Genomic DNA, 16,650 nt, shown 5'->3' on the forward strand with positions numbered 1-16,650 from the left:
TTCAACTTTTTGTGTTTATGATGTAGTTTATTGTTCATGCAAACATTTTTTTTTATTTTAAAAACAATATTTATTATTAAAAAAATGTCGCTGAAGATGACCCTCTAAAAAATCGGACCCCAACGGCGTAGGTGATTTCAAGACATCTATTCATCTGAAACACAAAGTTCAAGAAGATTCTTAATCAGAAAGAGTGCAGTTATGGCCGGAACTAGAACAAATCGAAAAAAAAATCGACAAAAATGGCGCATTTTTGAAAAAAAAGTTCGTATTATCGGGTCTTTTTTCCCTAGTAATAAAATTATGATTCTAGTTCCGACGATAGCCATACATGTTGTGAGCAACATATTCAAATATCAAGTGATTCAGTTGAATTATGTTTTTTTTTCATCCTCGCCGTGCCGAAAAAAGTGGTTTCGAGATAAATGAGTTCAAAGTTTGAGGTACAGAGTCGCGCGAACCACACAGTTAATGGGCTGTAGAAGCTATAATATTGAGAATTTCTGCATACAAAATTTCACATTATATTCTTAAGATACTATACTTTCAAAATACCGAAAAACAGAAGAGAGAGGGAGGGAGAGTTAACGGATGAGAGTCGAATTAACGGGGTGCGAGTTATTGCAATTCCACTGCATAAATTTCAAAAGCCGCATTTGAATAAGTATTTATTCGTTCATTCATTTGTATTTCGGCTGCCGTAGCTGAATGGGTTGGTGCGTGACTACCATTCGGAATTCACAGAGAGAACGTTGGGGTTCGAATCTCGGTGAAACACCAAAATTAAGAAAAACATTTTTCTAATAGCGGTCGCCCCTCGGCAGGCAATGGCAAACCTCCGAGTGTATTTCTGCCATGAAAAAGCTCCTCATAAAAATCTCTACCGTTCAGAGTCGGCTTGAAACTGTAGGTACCTCCATTTGTGGAAGAACATCAAGACGCACACCACAAATAGGAGGAGAAGCTCGGCCAAACACCCAAAAAGGTAGTACGCGCCAACTTATATAAATATATTTGTATTTATTCAATCATCAATTGCACCACTCTGTAGCCACTCCACCCTATCCCGCAGATATTATCGAAATTCTTAATACATCTGTGCATAACAAACTCTACAAGAGACTACCAATGTTTTGCTACTGGGTTTATTTTATGAGTGTCCATGTATGTGTGCGCGCTTATGAGTTTCAAGTTGTCGCTGTACATTTTAAATTATATTTTTAATAATTTTAGTTTTTCTTCCACAGCACTTCCTTAAGTTGGAATTACGGAGTTGGTCGCAAGTTCAACCACTTTTCAACTCTTTCTCTTCTCTTCCACTACTTTTTAGTAACCTAAAACTGTTTTATGTGTTTGTTTATATAAATATACACTACCGGTCAAAAGTTTGGGTTCACTTGAAAAATTGTAAACAATTTTTAAATAATAATGATTTTCTTCGTCAAATATTTTTTAATATTGTTATTTTACAGAAAGTAATTTTGTTTAATACAAAATATGTTAACTTTTAAAGAAACCCGCAAGTATTTGTTCATATTTTCGATTCCTCGAAATATCCGCCTTTTGCTCGTATTACAGCATCGCATATTCTGGGCATCCTATCAATTAATCTACGCAAAGATTCTGCTGTTATTTGATTCCAGCAATTTTGCAGAAATTTCCAAAGTTGTTTTGTATTAGTAGGTTTGCAATTTTCGTACTTCTCTGTCCAACTCGCCCCACAGCAACTCGATCGGGTTACAATCCGGCGACTGAGGAGGTCATTCCATATATTTGAGTTGTTTTTGATTTTCTTTGGCTGCAATGTAATCCTGGCAAAATTATGAAGTGTGCTTAGGATCGTTATCCTGCTGGAAAACGAATCCGCTGCCCACAAGTCTTTTCCCCACACGGAAAAGTGTACCGTTGAAGTATGTTGCGGTAGACTTTTTTGTCCATGATACCCTCAATTTGCACAATGTCTCCAACTTTGTCTCCAGCAAAGCATCCCCAGACTAACACTAACCCTCCACCATGCTTAAATGTGAGAATAACCCATTGGTTCATCATTCGTTCGCCGACAAAACGACGAACATATTGGCGGCGTCGTTTGTGGAAAATTTCAAATTTGGACTCGTCCGTGAACAAGACTTTAGACCATTGTTCAGTTGTCCACTCTTTGTGTTTTTTAGCCCTATTAAGTCTCTTTACTTTATTTTGCTTTCGAAGTAAAAGTTTTTTGGCGGCGACGCACCCTTTTAGGCCGTAGTTTCTTAGTCGTCGCTATACCGTCGAAACAGATACTGGAGCCTCGCGCGAGGAATTGAGTTGTTCGCGAATTTCAGGGGCTGTTAGAAAACGATTTTTTTTTGCTTACAACACATATGAACTTATCCTCTCCTTTTGACGTAGTTTTAGGCCTCCCAGAACGATGACGACTCTGATTGCACCCAGAATCGCTCTTTCTTTGTAACGTTCTCATGACAGCAGTTTGAGAGACATTACATTTCGAAGCAAATTTTCGCGCTGAATAGCCTTCTCCACGTAGTGCTACAACGACTGCTCGTGTTTCTACACTAAACTCTGCTTTCCGACCCATTTTAAATAATAAAACAGGAAATATGTAGTTTTATTTAAAATTTAATAATTAGAAGATAATTTTTGTATAACGTCGACTTGTATGTAAGTTTTTGTTAAACAATTATTTTTTGGAATACAAAAAATTGTTTTACTTACCTTTTTGATAACAAAGATTACACCAACAATTAGAAATATAACTCTTGAAGCGAGTTTTGCAGCAATAAGATGTTACGCGTAATAGGCACTAGACGCACTGACAGAATGCAGCAAGTCATAACACGTTTATGCTTGATCTACGCGTCTCCCACAGTCACTTTGTAGACAATAACAATCTGCTAAACTCAAACTAGTAGCAGAACGCACGTTTAAAAAACAAAACCACTAATAAGCCGACTTGATTGTGTAAAATTCCAAAATAATGTAAGTGAACCCAAACTTTTGACCAGTAGTGTATATATATATTTTTTAATAAGCTTCCATAGCGTTATTGAATATTCAAATCAACTACTTTTTTTCTTGTACTTGCAGCTCTCTTTCTTATTGTTATTATGAATTTGTAATATTAAACGCACCACGCGCAGCAACGCTTATACTGTTTAACGGCACATCCGGCGGATATTCGTTTTTGGTTATCTTCATATTGACAGCGACCGGTGGACACAGTGGAGCTGGCTTTTAAAAGTAAACTCGCGCCCAAACATAGTCGTCTGCTGGTGCAACAAGTGCAGTGCCAAAATTTTGTCGCGCAGCGAACGACGCAGAGTTCGTGGTATCTTTTCTAACGGAAGTTTGACAAAATGTCTGTGGGTAAGTTCATGCACACACTTCCACACGTACATACACATATTTATGTATGCCTATAAACTTTTATTGATTTGTGTAATTACTTTTTTGCGCACTAAAAATGCGCGCTTCCATATTTGTATGGATATGTACATTTTTTCGCCATAATAAACTTAGCAAATTGCTGGTATATTTTAGTACAAACACTTATTACGGTTTTGATTAGCTGTTTAAAAATTACTGAGAAATTAATTTTACGATGTTTCTGCTTCTGTATCGAAACATATGTTTCGATCAGCGATTAGCTTTTGATTTAGCAATTTAAATATTTTTTTGGCAAGTAATAAAATTTTCATACCGATTATGGATTACGAACGAATTTTTTGTAATCGACTAGCTATTACCCGGCGCGTCGGTGTCGCAGAGAAACTAATTTTATTGAAAGAGTTGTTTTGTTTAGTTGTAACTTAAAATGAGTACACTCGTTGAAATTTTATGATTCTTTAATGAGATTTCATTCAAGTGCTTTAGGATATGCAATATTTTTATCATTATTATTATTTTTCCATATTTACCAAAGAAAAGAACATTTTAACCTAAGTCTACATACAACAGCATATTTTCTTACTTCGCTAGAAAGCAAACAATTCACTTTGGCGGCCTTCATAGACATCAGGGCGGAGTCAATTGTCACTGCGTTAGATAGACTAGAGGTGGAAAGACCTATCTGTCTCTACATCTCGCCCCTGCTTGGCTGCAGAGAAGTTAATGCGGTGGCAAGAGGGGCTAAGGTCACTAGATTTGTTCACACAGGAACGCCGCAGCGTGATGTCCTTCCGCTCCTACTTTGGCTAATTGCTATTGACGAAGTTCTGATAGTGCTAAATAAGTGTGGGGTTAAGGTAGTAGCATACGCCGATGACTTGGTCCTAATGATATCGGGACCGTTTCCCTCAGTCATAGCAGAGATTTTGGAAAGGTCACTGGCTGTACTCAGTCGCTTGGCTACCACTTGTGGGCTCCGAGACAAAGTGGAGCTGGTGCTATTTACCAGAAAATGTAAACCTCCTTCCTTTCGACTTCCCAAATTAAACAACCATGTTGTGCCGCTTTCATCGGAAGTTAGGTATCTCGGAGTGATACTTGACTCCAAACTCCTTTGGAAGCTATACATTGAAAAGCGGGTAAAGAAAGCCTGTATAGCCTTCTATTCCTGCAAATCTATGTTCGGTAAAAAATGGGGACTCAAGCCACAGCTCGTGCTGTGGATGTATAACACAATTGTTTTGCCAATTTTAACGTCTGGATGCCTGGTTTGGTGGGAAACTCTTCGGAAGGGTTACAATATCACCAAACTGGGGAGGGTGCAAAGGACGACTGCATGCATTGTTATCACCGGAGCATGTAAAGCTTGGCCCAGTGTTGCCCTGAATGTCGTTTTGCAATTACTTCCCATCGACTTTTACGTTATTTCCATCGCAGCTCAAAGTGCAATCAGGTTAAAGGAGATTGGCCTCTGGCGACAATCTCTCAAGGGACATTGTAGCGTTTTCGGGCAGTTTACACCGTATTTCTCCGAACTTCACAGATCTCTCTATCCGCAAACTAGAGTTTGAGCGTCGTGCTAGGGCAATTTTTCCAAATAAGCAGGATTGGAACGAGGGGAAAATCTGAGCCGAATCTTGCACCTCTGTCTTTATTGACGCTTCCAAGATGAAATCGGGAGTGAAGCAGGGGTTTTCTCTAAATCAGCCAATTTCTCTATCTCCTTTGAACTGCCGAACACGGCTAGTGTTTTTCAAGCCGAAGTCTTTGCGATCGTGCACGCATGGAAAATGCTTAGCGAACGCAGGAGCGTGGGAGATATCAACATTTTCTCATATAGTCAAGCCGCGATCAAGGATCTGACGACGCCATGGTGCAGAACGAAATTAGTAAACTCCTGTTAGGAGGAGATCAAATCTTTTGGCTGTGCAGGTAACATTTCTCTGGGTTCCAGGACATAGGAACATGAGGAAATAAAATTGCTGATGAGCTTGCCAGGAAGGGGACTGAATTGGCCTTAGACTCAGAAAGTCCTTTGGACTCCTCGCCATTAAATTTCCAAACTCGTAGCTGTGTTTACCGGTCACTCGACGATAGGTACCTGTGGGGACCTTGCAGAGAAAGAGACTAAAGATAATTTTTTCTGACTAAGGTCACTGGGCACTACTTTCTTCGACAGCCTTGGGCAGCGCTCCAACCAGAATTCCATCAATCTTCTCCATTATATCAACAGCTCTGCTTGGCTGTAGATATCTGTCTGTTGGAGGTCTCATGTTGGTATCAAAACGGCGCTTTAGTGCTACTTGAGGAGTGCCAGACCGGCACTTCAATCATTTCACCTACCTACCTGCCTACCCGAGAGCAATACATATTTATACAAAAAAGTTGAATAAAGTATAAAAAAGTATAGAATACTACAGCCGCGTAAAACAAAGTGAGTTATGTTGTTTAAGAACACATTGGTGTACTCTAATATGCCTGCATACAAACACATACATATGTATTGTATATTTTATTTTTTCATAAAACCACATAAAATATTCAACTCAAACAGATTGTCGCAGAATGCCTTTGGGATATCACACCACGATAAGACAATAATAAGTGAAGCGAAACAAATTAATAGATGACCTCAGTGTCGACACGAAATGACAGTTCGTGCTGTGATATGAGAAAGTCGAGCAATCAGTAAAATAAATTACTAGTAAATGTAGAGAGGGGGAAAACAAGACAGAAAGGTATCAAATATTCAGAATGAAGTCGCATGCATACTTACATATGTATATGTATATGTGTGCGTACATAAATAAGTGGTCCAAATGATGAATTGGTTTAATGCAATTATTGCACTACGCGTGATGTGTACATTAGTGCGTATGTATGTATGCATGTAGGATGTGCTCTTATGTAAATACATACAATAATCTAAGAATATCAATTGAGGCACAAATTAAATATTTCAAGTAGCGCCTGCTGTGCTTCACACGCTTACAATCTATTAACTCTAATGTGTGTGTAATGAAGGCCATTTTCTCATATTTTTCCCACCACAAGTCTGTAGCGCACAGGCAGGCGAGCGTTCAAGCGGGCATGAAGTTTGACATCCCTGCGTTGCGCTTCGTTTGTTAACAACGCTGGGAATCACGAGCAATCCAAAAATTGTTGTATTGCTAGGCCACAGCAAGAATTTGCCTCTGTTTTGTCCGCTCATTTATTAAGATTGTCAACAAAAGTTGCTTTTTGTGCCGCTTCGGAAAATTTTTCAAGTGTCCCCAAGAAGCCCAGTTTTAAGCAAAATATTTCTATAAATAACTGTTTGGGTTAAAATCTTTTACGTTTTATCTCACTAGTCACTCACCGTTTTGCTCTCATTTCTTGTAATGTGTCTGCTGTGACACGCCCCACTGTCACACCCTACCTTTAACTGGGCTGTTCCTCACTAATCACTAAAATGTCTTATCTCATTTTTCAGTTTTGCCTTTATTTTCAAAACACTATTAATGTTCATTTAGCCAGCGCGAAAGGATGAGTTTCACGTTCTGGGAAATTCCTAATGATTCTGTTACTTTGCTGTCATACTCAACTTTCATCCATTTTCTCATAACTGCGCCACATTGCAGCTGATGGACAGTGCAAATGCCTAAGGAAAGTGCTCATGTACATACGCACACATACATACATACTCTCACCAGGCTAACCTTTTATGTTTTATGTTATGTGTGCGCGTGCGTGTGTATGCATTTTGTATCCATTTTATTTGGTGTCAGATTTTGTTGCACTTGCTGTTCTCTGGCTTTTATAGTTTTCACTTGTTGTGCCCCAAAATGTTGCGGTTGTTGTGGGTGGGCCGTACATGTCACGGGCTTGTGAACTCTTCAACTTCTGTTGGTTGTTTGGTTGCAAACTATGTGTTTGTGTAGAATTAATGAGTTTGTTGTGATGAAAATCAGTTGCTTTAGTTTCTTTCTCAGTTGCATTTAACATTTTTTAAATTGAAATACACTAGAATAAGTGGGGAAGAAGTAAATGCGGCCAATTGTCCTTCGAATGCTGCTTGCTTATTATCAATACTTATTCATTAAATTTATTTACTTGAAAAGAGGTAGGGACATGAATATTTCCCAAAATTTTTTGTAGTCTTATTACTGCCTAAACGTCATTATTTATACTAAATTTTAGCAAATTGGCATAGTTATGGAGACGACGGAATTTGGCAACTCTTAAAGTCAAGGGGTTAAAGTGTTTTATAAATGTTTTATTGTCATAAATTTAAATATTCAAACATTTTTAAAAATTTCGAAAGCTCAAAAAAAAAAAAATCAGAAAAATGACGAAAAAGTGTCGCAGAGATGTCTATCAGATTTTTTTCTTTTTTGCCTGAAAATGTTTGGTCTTCCTTGGTATGACAACTATGGTTAACGTCTTTATAAATATTTAAATATAATATGGAATATTCAAAATGTACTGGATCTTCAACAAAAATAGATAAAACATCGCAGGTTTGCCGATTTGAATTTCATGAGCTCTTGTGCTGATATCTGCTAAGCAGATAAGAGTTATACTATACTAAAGGATTTTCCAATAACAGGTGTTATTTTGAATAGCCCGCTATTTCAGTAGATGTCACTTTTGAAGCTGTAATTTTTTGATATTTGACAAGTAGAAACTACGCCATTAATAAGAATGAACGACACACGCTCAAACAACGCACTGAAATTATTAAAATTCATTATAAAAATGGTGAAAATTTGGCAGAGACGGTTCGTAAAACTCGAACTTTTTTGGGTCATCGTAAAGCACCTTGTCGGACCGCAATACAGAAATTGGTGAAAAAATTCGAGCTGTTGGGACAACTTAGTGATGTGAAGAATAAAACCGTTGCACGTCGCTCAAGAACAGCCGAATATATTGCTGTTGCACCCCAAAGTGTTAAAGAAAACCAGGGTTTGTCCATTCCTCGTCGTTCTTTGGAATTAAGCATTCCACAAACGTCATTACACCGTATATTGCATAAAGATTTGGGTATTAAGGCTTATAAAGTCCAGTTAACACAAGAACTCAAGCCGGCCGATCATCACCGTCGTCGTGTTTTTGCTGATTGGGTCGTTGAAATGCATGAAAATGATCCGGAATTCCATCGAAAAATCATATTGAGTGATGCCCATTTCCACCTCGGTGGTTTCGTCAACAAGCGAAATTGTCGGGTCTGGAGCTCAGAAAAAGCAAGAGTTATTGCTGAAAAGCCTTTCTAGCCTCAACGTGTGACTGTTTGGTGCGGTTTACGGTTCGGCGGAGTCATTGGTCCTTACTTTTTCGAAAATGAAGCTGGAGCAACAGTTACGACGAATAGATTGCGTTATCGAGAGATGATTAACGATTTTTTATGGCCGGAATTGGATGGTATTGATCTGGACAACGTTTGTTTTCAAAAAGACGGCGCTACGTGCCACACAAGCAACGAAACCATTGATATTTCACCGAAAAAGACCTCCAATAACACTTCGTATTGGAAAACCCTTTATAATAATACTATAAGCCACACCGCACGGACTTAACGGCCTACGCTACACTGTGGCACTCTCTATTGCATCCTTCAAAGTCCTTAACAACACTTTATCGCAATAAGTAGCTCAAAACTGTACCTCTGCCTTTACTGGTGGCTCCATGATGGAAGCGGGAGTCGGAGGAGAGGTTTTCTCTATATCCGTAAAATTGCCGAATACTGCTTGTGTTTTTCAGGCATGCAAATGCTTAAGGAACGCGAGGGAAGCTCTGACGATGCCTTAGTGCAGATCTAAATTAGTCAATTGCTGCAAGGAGGAGATCAAAGCTCTTGAGGATACAAGTAAAATTTCTCTGATTTGGGTTTCAGCACAAAGGAACGTAGAGGGAAATTAAATTGCTGACGAGCTTACGAGGATGGTGTTTATATTGGTCTCAGAGACCTTCTACCCGGTCATCGGCATCCCACTGGCTATTGTTAAAGGGGAATTGTACAACTTATTTCTCAGAAAAGCGCAGAAGATATGGAGCGCCATTTCTTCATGTGCCATTTTGAGAGCCCTTTGGCCAAAATGCAATTAAGTGTTTCCTGGGAACTCCACGCCGTTAAATTTCCAAACTCGTTAGACGATCAGCACACACCTCCATTATATCAACAGCTCTGGCTGGCTGTAGAAATCTGCCTGTTGGAGGTCTCATAATGGTATCAAAACGGCGCTTTAGTGCTACTTGGGGAATGCCAAAGCCACTTCATCTACCTGCCTAGCTCAAGACTGGGATCATTATTCAGTATCAACAACTTTGGTGGCAAGAAAAACGAGTCTGGAGTTATTTTGCGATAAAATAAATCACCGCGCAACACTCCATTTTATTAATGTCCGTCCATAGAACTGGAAGATTTGAATTTCTTGGTAGAGCGGTTGTACAAAATGTCACAAGATGTAATGCTCATAAAGCATCAACAAAGATTCTTTATACTGATGACGATTCCTTTTATTCCGTCAAAACATCTGACCCCTTTGTGTTGTAAGCAGCAAATGTTATTCATTCAAAAACTGACTTTTGCTTATTTGTCGCCTTAAGGTTGTCTAAATCTCTGCTTTTAATGAAAATCTCCTAGTAATAGAAATGAAGCCTGGAACCGAACTCGTTGCAATAGCGCCTTGCATCTTTTAGTTTTTACTCCAGCTCATGGAATAATAATAGGATAATTTTATTTAAAATGTCTAAAGGAGAACTGTGAGATGACTAAATATTAAAAGAGATAAAATTTTTGCCATTAAGACCATTCTATATTCCGAATTCAATTCATTTTTTCCTTAGTAAGTCACCTCTCACCGAGCTTCTTCTTCACAAAAGATTTTTCTTTTGTATTTCTATCAAGGGCAGATATTTCTATCAAGAGCACTAAAGAAGGAGGCGAATCATTAGAAATTTTGATGCAGAAATTTACAACAACGTGTCTAAGATGGACTGAGACGTGAGAGCAGGGTTGCACTCTGAATCTCTACAACTGCCCAATTCAAAGGTGGTATATTCCAGTCAGAGAAGACTGCTAGGACATCTTAAACATCAAACACGCCGGAGCTAAGATATCTTCATGGATAATCAGGCTGCTATAAAAGCGGTATATTCAATCATCCCGTCTTCCAAAATGTGTAATGTATAGTAGAACCCAGTTTGCTCAGTTAACGGTTCGACATCACTCTAGTATGGATTCCAGGCTATAGTAACATCTAAGGTGGAGGAGCTTGCTAGGCTAGAATCCTCCTTAAGCTCAAGCGAAGGGGGGCCAGTTGACGTTCGCTTCAGCCGCATTAAGGCAGAACTAGAATTTCATTATTACAAGTAGATGTTGGCAAGACGTTGAAGCATTTGCTTAGATTTAGATTTATTGGAGCTTTGCACATCGACCTCATGGTGATTTGTGCCCAAATATTTGCTTGTGTACGGTTGACCCGATATTACAAGACTAACCGCGGTTTTCACAGGACATTGGAATGTAGGGAGCTTAGGCATGCGACACAGCAACATATGGCATAGCTGTGAAGAAGTGGGTGAGAAAGAAATCATTTTCGCTATCTTTGCAATAAACCGGGTTTGTCAACCATTCCTCAACATCATGAAGAAATAGGATTTGAGGCCTTTTCTTTCATTTTTAGACGCAACGAATTGGCTATACGAAATATCACTCTTGAAAACTCCAACACCAAAACAGCAGAGGACTATCGCCAGACACTAACAACAACAAGGCAGAAATACTAGTATATTGTATCCGTTTAGTGGGACCTAAAGTTTTATATCGCCTCCAAACAGTTGATAGATTTTATTTATATGGAAAGTTTTTTTCATACCAGCAATTTTCGCATAGGCTGGAAAGAGTTTAAGCTATTATGGGTTTCAAACTTGGGACTGGCCAAGTGGTCGAGTACAATCACTTGGCTGTGATGGTCGCTATTTTAATTACTTGACTCCTTTAAAAAAACTGGTTAATAGTTACTAAACACAAAGTTAATTAAACTTTCCGCGTCAAGTTAGTGGAACTTTGCAATTTTTAAACAAATAAAATCAACACTATCTTCCTCTTCCTGCTCATAAAATAGTTAAAATGGATAGCATAAAATAGCTATGCAACTGAAGGGAGCAGCACTCAAACATCCAAACGTGACTTTACTTCCTCTGTTCATTGATTTTAATTACCATCGGAAAGGATCAACAATAGACAGCAAAGCATAATTCGTTTACAATTCGCAATTTCCTATGTCGCCAATCGCCAACAACAATGCCATAATTACTGCTAAATAGGAATCGACAATTTAAAAAGCATAATTATCCGACAACGCGTGCACATATGACCGTACGTGTGTATGTGTATGTAGGTATGTATGTATGTACATGAAGTACAGCTGCAGTTAAGAATTCGTAATGGCACGCACTCACGCGGTCACGCATACTTGCAAGCGGATCACGCTAATTGTTATGCAATTAATTAAAATCCCATTCACAATTCACAACTTGTTATTGCACGTTCCTACTGACAAGGGAAAATTTATTTAGAGATTGGCAGAAGTTCACCAAGTAAATAAATATATAAAAAAAAATCTTACTAACTCTGCAGAATTAATACTTTTGTCTAATTGTAACTAAATAAATGATTTATTATTTTCAAACTTACTAAGCTAATGTTATCTAGTCAATTTTCATCGGAGCTCCATTACTTCACCCAGAAAATAGTAATATACTTCATTACTCTTTTCATAGACTACAATGATAAGTAACGGTCACATCTGATTTAAACTGTCGACTTCCAACATCTCTGCTGGCATTTCCCCCTTGCTAATAAATGAATGCAAAAATGACGTAGACGAACAATAAGGGTGCATACAGGGTCAGCCAAATATAGGTACGGAAAGCTTTTTCTCGATAGCCAGTTATTATCATACCTTCGCAGTGCGAAATGATTAAGTATTATGCTTCAAGACTGTTAGGTTAGGTTAGATTGAAAGTTATTGCAGTTATTTCCAAGGTACGTAAGTCTTACGTTGCTCAAACTACTCGATTATTGACAAAAAATTTGGCCACGCTACTAAAATTGCTGCTACTATGGATCGGAAAGCCCGAGTGTCAAAAGCATTTGGAGAGTGAGCGGTTTTTAATTGAATTTTGGAGGGGTATCATAATTTGCCCTTTTGTGGTCTGAATTTGTTGACATGGGCTTGGATGGTTTTAGTTTTGAGAAGAGTCACCTACAATTCCCACCAGCCTTGAAATCCAACGGAGAACTAGTGCTACTATGGACTAAGGAGGCAATTGAGTAGTAAAGTCCGTTTTCGACGAACAAAACAAAAAACAATTTATAAAGCTCTCACATCCCCATGACATCATCCGTTGAGACGTCCATCGGAGTGTTTGAGAGAAAGATTCTACAGAATATTTTTGGACCTTTGCATGTTGATGACGGCGAGTATCGTATGCGTTGGATCAATGAGTTGTATGAGCATTAAGACGACATAGACATAGCGCAGCGAATAAAGATCCAGCGGCTTCGTTGGCTGGGTCATGACGTCCGAATGGATACAAACGTTCTGGCTTTGAAAGTATTCGATACGGTACCAGCTGGTGGTAGCACAAGAAGAGAGAGATCAGGTGGAGAAAGACTTGGCTTCACTTGGTGTGTCCAATTGGCGCCGGTTAGCACGTTAAAAAACGACTGACGCGGGTTGGTAAGCCCGGCCAAAGAAGAAGCAGACTGACCCACAATGCCACACAGCCCATGAGTTGCCTTAGTGATGTCAATTGCTCCCCAAGGAGCTGTAGTTTTACGCCATTAGACATTTTTTATTGAGTGCCGTTAAAAAAAATGAAAATAATCATGTTAAAATTCAGACCATCTTCCAGCTAATCCAAAGCCGCCATATCTGAATGGGTTAGTGCGTGACAGCGATTCGGATAGATCCGGGTTCGAGACCCCGGGCATAGAACACCAAGTGATAGAAATATTTTTTTTCGAATAGCGGTCGCCCCTCGACAGACAGTTGTAAAGCTCCGAGTGTATTTCTGCTCAAAAATGCTTTTCATTAAAAACCATCTGCCATTCGGAGGTGGCATAAAAACTGGAGTTTCTCCATTTGTGGAGTTTCTGCTCTTCCTAAAAGTAGCACGGCCAATTAACTAAGAAAGTATACAAGCGAAAATTACATATATATCATATACAGTCTTGGCCAAAAGTATTAGGCCTCCTACTAAAATACAACTACATAATTTAAAATGTGGCTATCACAGTGGACTTTGTTACGACAAAGTAGTGAGAATCCAGGTTTTAAGTGAGGAAAGGAAGATCCTCAGATCAGATTGAGATGACCAATTTGGCGCTATGTTGGCGGTGAGTGCCGCTAGTGCTTGAACATCTAGAGGAACGTTTCTGTAAGCAGGTTTAAAAGGATGTAAAACTCGAAAGAATCCAAAGCTTTCAGAAAAAAAAATCGGAAATAACGTTTAGAATGGGCTCTCCGGCGCAAACATTTTACGGAGGCTGATAGGTCGAATGTTCTGTGGTCTTGCTAAAGGATTTTGTTCGTTCCTTACAGGTATTTTGAACACCTGGTGTGACGTTCGTGAGGCGACTAGTTGTCGAGGAATACCATACAGATTCCGTAGTACACACTGTTAAGCATGGGAGAGGCAGCCTTACAATTAGGGGGTGCAGGGCTGCTGATGGTGCCGGCGAAATGTCCATTTGCGGCGGTCGCATGGACAGTCAAAAGTACATAAATGCATTAGAAACTGTTTTTTGCCTTCGTTAACTTGCATTTTTGGCGACTAAATAGTGATAGAGTTCAATTCTAGCAAGACAATGCTAGTTGCCACAAGTCAGAGACAACGATTCGCTGGTTTAGAGACACATTGTTTTGTTAGACTAGCCAGCATAGTCTCCAGATCTAAGCCCCATAGAGCGCATGTGGGCTATTTTAAAACGTAGGATAAAGGAACGCAGCATAGCAAACAGCTCTGAAAAGTGCTTTAATTCCCGCGTAGAACTTCATACAGCTGAATGTGCAAAGTTTTTACGCAGTATGCGCCAGAGGATTGCTGCTATTATGAAAGCAAAGAGTGGTACTGCTAAATATTAATAATTCAATAAAATAAATATCGCAAATTCCTTTTTATTATACTATAAAAGACCATTACTTCACTTTTTACAACGAAAAATTCATTATTAATAGGAAGCCTAGTACTTTTGGCCAATACTGTATTCGTGAAATAGCGCCAGAAGCCATCCACAAGGTTTTGGAACATTTGAGTATACCCAGGCGAGGCAATTATATAAATGAAATCATGCGCCATTTTATACAAAAGTGAAATAAATTTAGTTTTATTCGTTTCATTTAGTAAAAAAGTAGTAGCACTTGGACCACCCTGTATGTGCATATGAATAAGCGCAACCACTTTTTAATGTATTTATTTCGCTGTATAAGTTGTACCGCTGTGTGCCGGTGTACCCATTGTTGCTATCGCGTGACTTCCCACCATCCCGCCCTCAAACAAAATAAGGCAATAATTGCACGATCTCTGAGGAATGTAGCAGATGCCAGCCACCGACACGCGCAACAATTTTGCTGAAATGATGACAGTACCACACAACTTCATACATACCTATGAGTCGTTGAATACATACATGCATCCATTTTATATGACATATGGAAAAGATATTTATAATACGTATAGGGATGCCTTTAGACTCCTCACCCCGTCGCCTTCTTTTTTGATAATAAATATTTTTGCAATGTTCATGGCGTATTCTGTCCACTCACATACATAGTAAATATGCAATAGTGTCATCTTTTATTTGGTTAGAGCTAGAAACGCTGCCCTACGATAATTATTGAACCTTTAGTTGCCTAAAATTAACGTCCAAAAGCTTTTGAAGAGGAGTGTTGCCACAAGAATTTCTTTGATCAAGTGAAACAATTGCAAGAATGTAAAACAATTGAATTATGCCTTCTCTTTTATCCGATGGATAAGTCTACCAGCTGATAATTTATCAGTCAGATTAGTGGTAGTCAGAAGCCCGAAAAAATTATGATTTTCAATAATTTTTTTTTTGCTGGTTAATTGCTTTATTTTACAAAAATACAAACATAACATTAATACACATGTTTCGACTTGACTTAAGGAAAATTTCAAAAACAAAAATAATTAATTGTAAAATTTATCGCTGTTTGTGTGTAGCCCATTTCTCCAGAAGTCCCTTGCGGTGATCATCACAAGTCCTTGGAAATTCATCTAAAATAAAAAATCCTTCAATCAAGCTCGAATTTTTTATGTTTTTCAAAAGCCGTATAAATTTTATTGAAATCTACCAAGCGGTTTTTAAGTTACAGTGATCTCCAGCTCAAAAAACATAGTTTTGAGAAAAACACATTTAAAGTTTTGCTATTAGATTCCGGAGCACCCGAGCTCCTTTTTTTAATTATTGAGTGTCTCGAAAAGTATTTATCCGATTCACTTCAAATTTTCACACAATATTTCTAAGATATTATACTTTAAGAAAATGCAAAATTCATTTTTTTTAAATTCTGACTACCGCTAACCCCTTAATCCATTACAGGAGATTACACTATGAAGGCTGAGTTCAGTAAGATCATCATGTAAACTGCACAAGGAGCCACGATGATCTGATCGTGTTCCATTCACCATATTTCTTCTTCAATCTTCGCGATTGATCAAACCATTTATGTATATCTATAATTAATGGAGCAATTGGATCGCAAATATATGTACTGAGCTCAAATGCAAAATGCCGATCAGTTTCTTCCTCATACTTTAAATATTCATTTTTTTTAATAAGTCCGCATTAGAAATTGAGAAGGAATTACGATACCAACCAGAAAATCTTTTCACTAGAAACAATTGAATTATTTGAGTTAAGTAATATGTTGCCTACATGACCCCTGATAGATTTGGTATTCGTCAATATTTATATATTCTGTATTGCCTGGAAAGTGTGTGTTCATAAGTATGCCTAAGGATTCAGCAGACGAATTTGACGACTGAAGGGAACTGGCTATGAGTCTGATTAACCGAGCGGAATCTGAGCGGTCTGAGCTTAGCAATACCAGGTGGCTCTTATAGGGTTTATATAGAACGATGGATCTTCAATCTTTAGATTATTAGTTGTAGTCTGAAAAAAACTGCGAGTTCGCGTCGCAGCCTAATATTGTCTACACTGCTGAGCAATGATGTGAGTTGTTCGGCTGCTGT

General features: G+C 38.5%; 1 protein-coding gene across 2 annotated transcripts in view; it reads left to right on the forward strand.

The window, feature by feature from the left end:
- Positions 1 to 16,650, forward strand: part of LOC128855539 (phosphoinositide 3-kinase adapter protein 1) — a 202,447-nt gene that overhangs the window by 51,638 nt on the left and 134,159 nt on the right. For both annotated transcript variants that reach the window (XM_054090521.1, XM_054090522.1), the window contains exon 2: positions 3,088 to 3,366. In XM_054090521.1, the coding sequence (XP_053946496.1) occupies positions 3,357 to 3,366 (10 nt within the window). In that variant the 5' untranslated portion in view covers positions 3,088 to 3,356. The remainder of the gene's footprint in view (positions 1 to 3,087; positions 3,367 to 16,650) is intronic.

The sequence above is a fragment of the Anastrepha ludens genome, chromosome 2 (genome assembly GCF_028408465.1).
Source record: "Anastrepha ludens isolate Willacy chromosome 2, idAnaLude1.1, whole genome shotgun sequence".
Classification (NCBI taxonomy): Eukaryota; Metazoa; Arthropoda; class Insecta; order Diptera; family Tephritidae; genus Anastrepha; species Anastrepha ludens.